This window comes from Cetorhinus maximus, chromosome 2, assembly GCF_964194155.1.
Source record: "Cetorhinus maximus chromosome 2, sCetMax3.hap1.1, whole genome shotgun sequence".
Lineage (NCBI taxonomy): Eukaryota > Metazoa > Chordata > Chondrichthyes > Lamniformes > Cetorhinidae > Cetorhinus > Cetorhinus maximus.
Window position 1 is genome coordinate 222023307 of NC_135880.1, and position 8861 is coordinate 222032167.

The window sequence follows — 8861 nt, forward strand, 5'->3', positions numbered from 1 at the left end:
CATTGACGGCCATGCCTCAAATTGCCTAAACCCTAAACTCTGGCGTTCCTCCCCTAAACCTCTCCACCTCTCTTTCCTTCTTTGAGACACTCCTTAAAAACCTAACTCTTTGACCAAGGTTTTGGTCACCTGTCTTAATAACTCCTTATGTCACCCGTTACCAAATTTTCTTTGTGACAGCAGCATCTTGGGATGTTTTACTACATTCAAGGCGCTACACAAATGCAAGTGGTTATTTAGTTTCGCAATTTTCTTTCTTTCATCGTCGTTAAGCTCTCCTATTGTGATGCCTCTTTAAAGAGTGACCTGTTTGTTTGGTTTTTGATCGAGGTCACTGGGGTAACTCAGTACCTGCCAGTTAGTCATGTTCTTAAAAAAAGGTATGTGAAGCCAAACAGGTAGTTAATGTTTTGGGTTTCACCGGAAAATAATACTTTTGTCTTTTCAATGCTGACAGACCCGAATTGCCTATTTGGTTAACCCTTTCTGCTCCTCCTCCCTGTGTGATGTATTTCACAGAATACACTGAATCACAGCACAAACTCGCTTGCATTCAGCCAGACTGCCCGCACCACTGTTTCTACATTTTTGAAAACCAAACTAGAATCAGGATTTTTTTTTTTAAATAAAAAAAAAGAGTTGAATCTAATATCTTTTAAACCTTCATGATAAAAACGGTGAGACTGCGACAGAAGATGGACACATGAACTTGGGGTATTGGATTTAAAAGTCAAGGGGAAGACAAGAGACAAAGGATAGGGGGAAGATAGGAAGCAAGGGAGAGCATGAGAGACAAAGAGGGGGAGATAGCAAACAGGAGAGGGCAAGAAGGTGGTCAAGCCAGCAAGAATTCGCATAAAATCTTTTGTAACCACCAGCGATCCCAAAGCGCTTCACAGGTATTGCAGCACCTTTCCAAAGTGAAGTCACTATTGTTTTGAGGGGTAGATGGCAGCCAACATATAAAACAGCAAGGTCCCACCATAAGTGACCAGATAATCTGTTTTGGTGATGCTAGTTGAAGGATAAAGAATGGTGATGATATTGGGAGAATTCCTGTATTCTTCAAATAGTGCCATGGAATTGTTTATATGTTGATCTAAAAGGGAAGGGGGTTTAAGATCAATATATAGCCAAGTCTCTCATTGCAACCTAAATCCATGGGTGTCAGCTGATGGCTCAGTGGGTAGCAGGCTCACCTCAGTCAGAAGGTTATGGATTCAAGTTTCACAACAAAGTCTCGAGCACAAAATTCCAGGCTGACACTCCATTGCAATACCAAGGGAGTGCTGCACAGTTGGAGGCTCAGGTATTTTTTTATATATAAAATGACACAGTAAACATGCCCTCAAATGGGCATAAAAATCCCACTAGGGCATTATTTTGAAAAACTGTGGATTTCTCCCTGGTCTCCTGGTCAATGTTTATCATTCAACCAGTAAAACGCAGATTAGTGTTTTAAAATCACATTGCTGTTTGTCAGACCTTACTTTGTGCAAATTGGTTGTCGCATTTCCTACATTGCAATAGTGACTACCCTTCAAAAAGCACTTTATTCACTAGAAGTGCGATAGATAAATACAAGTATTTTTGGCATTTTTTTCCTCAGACTGCTAACACTGATCCATGGTTAACAAGCACAGAATTTAAGTTGGCTTCAGGGACAGTAAACAGACAATATGCAGCTCAGGGGGCAAAACAAATTGTGATTACAGAGTAACAGAACAGAGCCAGGCTCACCTGTCGTTCAAAACAGTGTTATCCCCCTCCCTCATTCTTCCAGTGTTATCCCCCTCCCTCATTCTTCCAGTGTTATCCCCCTCCTTCATTCTTCCAGTGTTATCCCCCTCCCTCATTCTTCCAGTGTTATCCCCCTCCCTCATTCTTCCAGCCATTCTGCTCCCCTGCTTTTTCTGTTTTGTTTGAACCTGTCTCCCAAGCGCCAGGTCTCAATTCTGGGCCCACACTCAAAACACTAACCTGCTGTTCTTCCCAGCTAGTTGCTTGCAGTGTTTGTGCCGATTCCCCACTTATGTTTACTTCCTGAATCAGTCACTGTCCCACCTATCCCCATAGGGCAGTGACAGACCAGGTGTTTTCCTGACAGTGCAGTCATACTGACTAGCAGGATAAAAACAGAAAATCTTGTATTTATATAGCACCTTTCACGCCCACCATACGTCTCAAAGCACTTTACAGTCAATGAAGTACTTTCTGACGTGTAGCCACTGTTGTAATGTAGGAAACGCGGCAGCTACTATGCACACAGCAAGATCCCACAAACAGCAACGTGACAATGGCCAGATAATCTGCTTTTTGTGATGCTGATTGAGGGATAAATGTTGGCTACGACACTGTGGAGAACTTGCCTGTTCTTCTTCAAAATAGTGCCGTGGGATCTTGAGGCAGATTAGGTTTCAGTTTAACATCTCATCCAAAAGGCAGCACCTCCGACAGTGCAGCACACACTCAATACCGCACTGGAGCATCAGCCTTGGTTCTTGTGCTGAAGTCCGAGAGTGATGCCAGGTTCCAGTCACCAGTCTGGCTAGCAATTATTGGATCAGAGTTGGAACTGCAGCTTTTAGCCTCAGTACCCATCAGAGGGTGAGGTTGATGTAGAAGGGTAGGAAAAGGAAGAAAAATAAAATCAGCCAGTGCTGCAATGCTTGATCACCATGCAGTGATTCCAACTTGTCGTGAGTGTGTAGGGGCTGGCCCATCGGGAGTGAGAATGGGATCACACTGTGCTGCTATGCTTCATGATGGAATAGAGAGACAGAAACTACAAGGGGAGTCTGTGCAGCCCACCCTCTTTCACTCACGTACCTGGGTTCACACCCGAGACAGGTAAGCAAGACTTTGGGACTCATCAAGATTCAAGGGGTACAGTTGTAAACTGAGATATATAACCTATTAAAATGATTAAAGAGGAAACAGTTGACCCCAGCCAGCCAGACTGATGCTATTCCTGGCCTCTTAATACCGAGCGCAAAATGAGCCAGAGCTGTTTTTATAGAATCCTTAGAACAGAAGGAGACCATTTGGCCCATCATGTCTGTACTGGCTCTTGACAAGAGCAATACATCTCATCCCATTTCCAACACCCACCACCACCACCACCACCACCACCACCACCACCATAGCCCTGCAAACTTCTCTCTCCTCAGATGCTTATCAAACTCCTTTTTGAAAGTCATAATTGATGCTTCCTCCTCCACACTCTTACAGGGAGGCGGTGGTGTAGTGGTATTGTCACTGGGCTAGTAATCCAGAAACCCAGGGTAATGTTCTGGGGACCCGGGTTCAAATCCCACCATGGCAGATGGTGGTATTTGAGTTCAATAAAAGTCTGGAATTAAAAGTTTGATGATGACCATGAAACCATTGTCAATTTGGTTCACTAACGTCCTTTAGGGAAGGAAACCTGCTGCCCTTACCTGGTCTGGCTTACATGTGACTCCAGACCCACAGCAATGTAGTTGACTCTTAAATGCCCTCTGAACAAGGGCAATTAGGGATGGGAAATAAATGCTGGCCTAGCCAGGGACGCCCACATCCCATGAATGAATAAAAAGGCAGTGCATGAAATTTGCCTCACCCTTGCTGTTGCTTCTTTTCCAATCATTTTGTTCTCTGCCAACGAGAACACTTTCTCCCCATCTATTCTGTCCAGGCCTCTCGTGATTTTGAACACCTCGATCAAATCTTCCCACCTCCTCCTGCCTTAGGAAAACAACTCCAGCTTATCCGGTCTATCCAGGTACCCGAAGTCCCTCCTCCCTGGGACCACTCAAATTTTTCCGCGCCCTCGCTAAAGCCTTCGCATCCTTCCTAAAGTGCTAAATGCTTTTAAAACATGAACATTAACAACTGCAACGGTCCAAGGTGAAACAACACAGAACACGCCCTGCAGTGATTCAGAGTGAAACAGGCATGTGTTCCAATAAACTTGGGCTAATTTAAAAAGAAAACAAACAATTAAACAATCCAACCTGTGGTGCAGAGACAAATGAGAAACTTCTCACTTACCTTTGGGGACTTTTTAACCATTGTTGCAGCCACAGAAGCTGGAACCTTAAACTTGCTCAGTGAGCAGGAAGTGCTCATTCTATGAAAGCAGCAAGTGATGTCAGCTGATCCAAGAAAACCCAGGTGAGCAGAGAATGCCGAGTGAAACGATAGCACATTGGAGGATCAGACAGATCAGTGTCTCACAGAAATATGTGCATGATGACATACGTGTAGATGGTTTATAAATAGAACAGATACAGCCAGTCACAGGACCACTTCAGGGCCTGTTTGTGGCACAGCGGGCAGCATTCTTAACTTTTGAGTCAGAAGGTTTGCGGCTTGAGGAAACTCTCCACAAAATTCAGGCCGACACGCCCAGTGCAGCGCTGAAGGAGTGCCGCACTGTCAGAGATGCCATCTCCTGAATGGGAGGTTAAACCATGCCCCCATCTGCCGTCTTAGAAGGGCACAAGAGATCCCACAACACGATTTCAAAGGAGAACCGGGGAGTTCTCCCCACTATCCCAGCCAATATTAATGCCCCTTAACCACCGTTGCTAAATAGATTATGGGATCCTTGCCGTCTGTGGGAGCTTGCTGTGTGCAATGTTTCCTAAATTACAACAGATACTATGCATCAAAAATACTTAATTGACTGTAAGGTGTTTGGAGACATGCTGCGGTTATGAAAGGCGATATAGAAATGCAAAGCTTACTTTTTTTTTTAAAAAATGGATACAAGGGAGTGAGTTACAGGCTGGAATCTAAATCAAGGTAGTTTATATTGTAACCAAGGCGTCATCACCATGTAGGTCAACGATATCACATACCAAAACATGAGGACAGTTGAATTGTATAATGTTAGATTTTGAGATGAACCCCAGCTGTACAAGGCTGTGCTTTACACTGTAAAACGAGGCCATGGTGAGACTGAGGTCAGAAATTACATGAAGAACGTTAGCAATATAGAAGCCTGTACACCAACCCTTCCCACCCACTCCTCTCTGACATGAATTAATCTACATTTAGAATCGGCCGAGTGACAATGTAGAGAGAGAGAGAGAGAGAGTGGGAGCCCAGTCAGCGACAGCAGTGAAATGGTTAACGCCACTGTCTGGTCGACAGAACACAAAACCGGTCCATCCAGAAATGTTTGCCCTGCGGACGTGTCTGTACCCAAAACAGCTAGTCCCTGATCAGAAACAGAGTTTAATTCCCTGTTCTTCCCCCTCCCAGCGCCACCCCCGCCACCCCCACCCCACCAAACCCTCTTCCCATTGTTCTGCTCCTATTTAAAAACACTGTCCCAATCTATCTCCCAGCCCTGGAGGAGGGTTGAGGGCTGAAACATTTGACTGCTGTCGTCCCACCAATGTTGGCAGACCCAGCTTCCCACACCCCTGTTTTCAATCGTCCTCAAGTTGTCTCACCACAGTTCTTACCCCGAGGTGGTTGCTAGACGCACTGCGTTGTGATAGGCAGAACGACTATTTTGGCTTGACGGCAGCATCTTTACAGTGGCAGATGTCACTCGTCTTATTGGCAACCTTGTAAATAGGGCCCGAGCCATTTGCTCACCATGCAAGCTTGATGCTGAAATAGGGGCATCAAAGGCATCCTGCAGGATAATGGCTACCCTGATCGGATCATTTTGTGCTGTATGTTGCGCAAACTCATGAACCGGTCTAAGGCCCTGAAAAGTGCCCTGTCTACCTCAGATTACCATGGAAGGGCAGGGTATCCCAAAAATTTGAGCAACAGGTGAAGCCAGCTGTTTCAATCTGCTACTATGCAGTAGCAACAGGAGTGATATTCGCCACTAACAGGATGCTGCCATCAAGACAAAAAGACGTTCTGCCTATCGCACAAATGAGTAACGTGGTATTTGAATTTCAATGCCAGTCTGATGCTAGATATGTTGACCGTACATCCCAAAGACTGGCAGATCGTATCAAACAGCATGTCCCAGCTGCTGTTCACAACGGGCAGGGTACAGACTGAACCCAACCAGCCCGTGCTGGCAAAACTCAAAACCGTGTCCAACTTTAGATGTGATTCTGCGATTGGACAACAGTTACTAAATAATCCGCAGTGTGTCAAGAATTACGCTGACAACCATTTTAAGATTGCCAGTCGGACTTGCAGTGTGGCACATTTGCGTGTATTGGAAGCTACACATTTTAATGCATTTTTCAGACAGAAAGGACATTTATGTTGCACCTGTTTCAGTTAAAACAAAATAAGTGACAGCCATTCGCTGACTTATTCCTCAGGCAAATCTTGACCAATCAGGATAAATCTACCTGGGTTAAATTTCAAACAATGCTTGGCAGTTAACTGTCAGTCACCATCACTGGTGCATTTTCTATGGCAATTGCCACTTGCCAACCGATCATCCCTCTCTTCACACAGTATAAATTGTTGTTTTCCCCTTGTATTGGTATTCTTGTGAGTTCCTACTAAGTGCAAGGGGCAAAGCTTAGACATGTCTCTTTTTTCAGCAATACTGCATAGTAGCAGCGTGAAATAGCTAGCTTCACCTGTTGCTCAAACTTTTTAGATACCTTGCCCGTCCAGGGTAATCAGAGACAGACAGGGCACTTTTCAGGGCCAAAAGTGACAGCCTTAGGCCCGTTCATGAGTTTGCAGGATATACAGCGCAAAAAGATCCGATCAGAGTAGCCATTATTCCGCAGGATGCCTTTGATACCCCTATTTCAGCATCAAGCTTGCATGGTGAGCAAATGGCTTGGGCCCTATTTACAAGGTTGCCGATAAGACCAATCTTATAGCGTGTGGAACTGTAAGAATCCTAACGTGAATATCAACCAGTAGGCTTGTGGTAGACGGTGGTGGAGAACCCCCTGGCAGATTTCTCAACTAGTACATCAAGGAAGGGGAGTTATTTGACTGCTCCATATCAAAGGTGAATTTGAGCACAGGATGGCAAGTGAGATGGTAGGTACATAGACCATATGTCCCAAAGATTAGCAGATCAGATCAAACAGCATGGACCAGCTGCTGTTTGCAATGGGTAGAGTACAGACTGTACCCAACCAGCCCGTGCCTGCAAAACTCAAAACACAGTGTCCAACATTAGATGTGATTCTGAGATTGGACAACATTTGCTAAATGATCCTCAGTGTGCTAAGAATTTCGCTGACAACCAATTTAAGATGGTCAGTCAGGCTTGCAATGTGGTGCATTTGTGTGTAGTGGAAGCTACATATATTAATACACAAGGCCCTGTTCTTTGCAGACAGAAAGAACGTGTACACACATTATGTCTGTTTCAGCTAATCAAAATAAGTGACAGCCATTCGCTGGTTCATTCCTCAGGGCAATGCCTTGATCAATCAGGGTCAAGCTGCCTGGTTTAAATTTCAAAACAATGCTTGGCAGCTGTCAGTCACCATCATTGGTACATTCTCCATGGCAACACCTCTACCAATCATCACTCTCTTCACATACAGTATAAATTGTTGTTTTCCCCTTATATTAGTATCCCTGCGGTGTCCTGATGAGTGCAAGACAAAAATCTTTGACATGTCTCTTTTTTCAATACCCTAATTCTGTACAACCAAACGACTATCTGAATGTATCTATACTAGTCACTTCAACCACTCCCTGTGGCAGCAAGTCCCACATTCTCACCACACTTTGGTAAAGTGCCTTGGTTTCTTGGTGGCTATCTTATATTGTTGGCCTCTAATTATGCTCTTCCCCACAAGAGGAGACATTCTCTCTGAATTCACTCTATCAAAACCTTTCATAAATTTTAAATATCATCCCTCAGCCTCACCCCATCCCATCCCATCCCACCCCCCACCAAGAGAAAAGAGGCCCAGTCTGTCAATCCTTCCCTGTGGTGCAAAGACAAATTTTCTCTGCGCCCTCTCCAGTTCCCTCTATATCCTTTTTATAATATGGCAACAAGAACTGCACGCAGTAATAAGCGTGGTCAAACCAAGGCTTAATAGTCTTTAAAAACCTTCCCATTTTCATCCGTTTTTTTCCCTGGAGAAGAGAAGCCTGAGAGGAGTTTTGATAGAGGTATTGAAAATAACGAGGGGGCGAAACTGTTGCCACTCGTAAAATGATCAAGAATGAGAGGACACATATTTGAAGTAATTTGCAAAAGCAGTAAAAGTGATATAAGGAAAAGCTTAAAAACAAAAAACTACTGCGGATGCTGGAAATCCAAAACAAAAACAGAATTACCTGGAAAAACTCAGCAGGTCTGGCAGCATCGGCGGAGAAGAAAAGAGTTGACGTTTCGAATCCTCATGACCCTTCGGCAGAACTGAGTAAAGTTAGGAGAGGGGTGAAATATAAGCTGGTTTAAGGTGGGGGGGGGTGGGTAGGGGTTGGGGGGTGGGGTAGGGGAGATAAGTTGTGGGGGGGTGGTGTTTGTAGGGACAAGCAAGCGGTGATAGGAGCAGATAATCAAAAGATGTCACAGACAAAAGGAACAAAGAGGTGTTAAAGATGGTGAGATTATCTAAGAAAATGTGCTAATTAAGAATGGATGGCAGGACACTCAAGGTACAGCTCTAGTGGGGGTGGGGTGGAAAGACTGACAGGGCATTACAGGTATAGATTTTAAAATAATGGAAATAGGTGGGAAAAGAAAAATCTATATAAATTATTGGAAAAAACAAAAGGGAGGGGGAAAAAACGGGAAAGGGGTGGGGATGGGGGAGGGAGTTTAAGATCTAAAGTTGTTGAATTCAATATTCAGTCCAGAAGGCTGTAAAGTGCCTAGTCAGAAGATGAGGTGCTGTTCCTCCAGTTTGCGTTGGGCTTCACTGGAACAATGCAGCAAGCCAAGGACAGACATGTGGGCA

General features: G+C 44.5%; 1 protein-coding gene across 2 annotated transcripts in view; it reads right to left on the minus strand.

The window, feature by feature from the left end:
* The window catches only part of tmprss4a (transmembrane serine protease 4a), a 50886-nt gene extending 46732 nt beyond the window's left edge, over positions 1 to 4154 (minus strand). The window contains exon 1 of one of the 2 annotated variants that reach the window (XM_078533049.1): positions 4033 to 4154. Coding sequence is in view for 1 of the 2 variants with exons in the window: in XM_078533048.1 (XP_078389174.1) it covers positions 4033 to 4110 (78 nt within the window). In the remaining variant the exon portion in view is untranslated. The remainder of the gene's footprint in view (positions 1 to 4032) is intronic. The other variant, XM_078533048.1, reaches the window with a different exon arrangement.
* Between the last annotated feature and the right edge of the window lie 4707 nt (positions 4155 to 8861).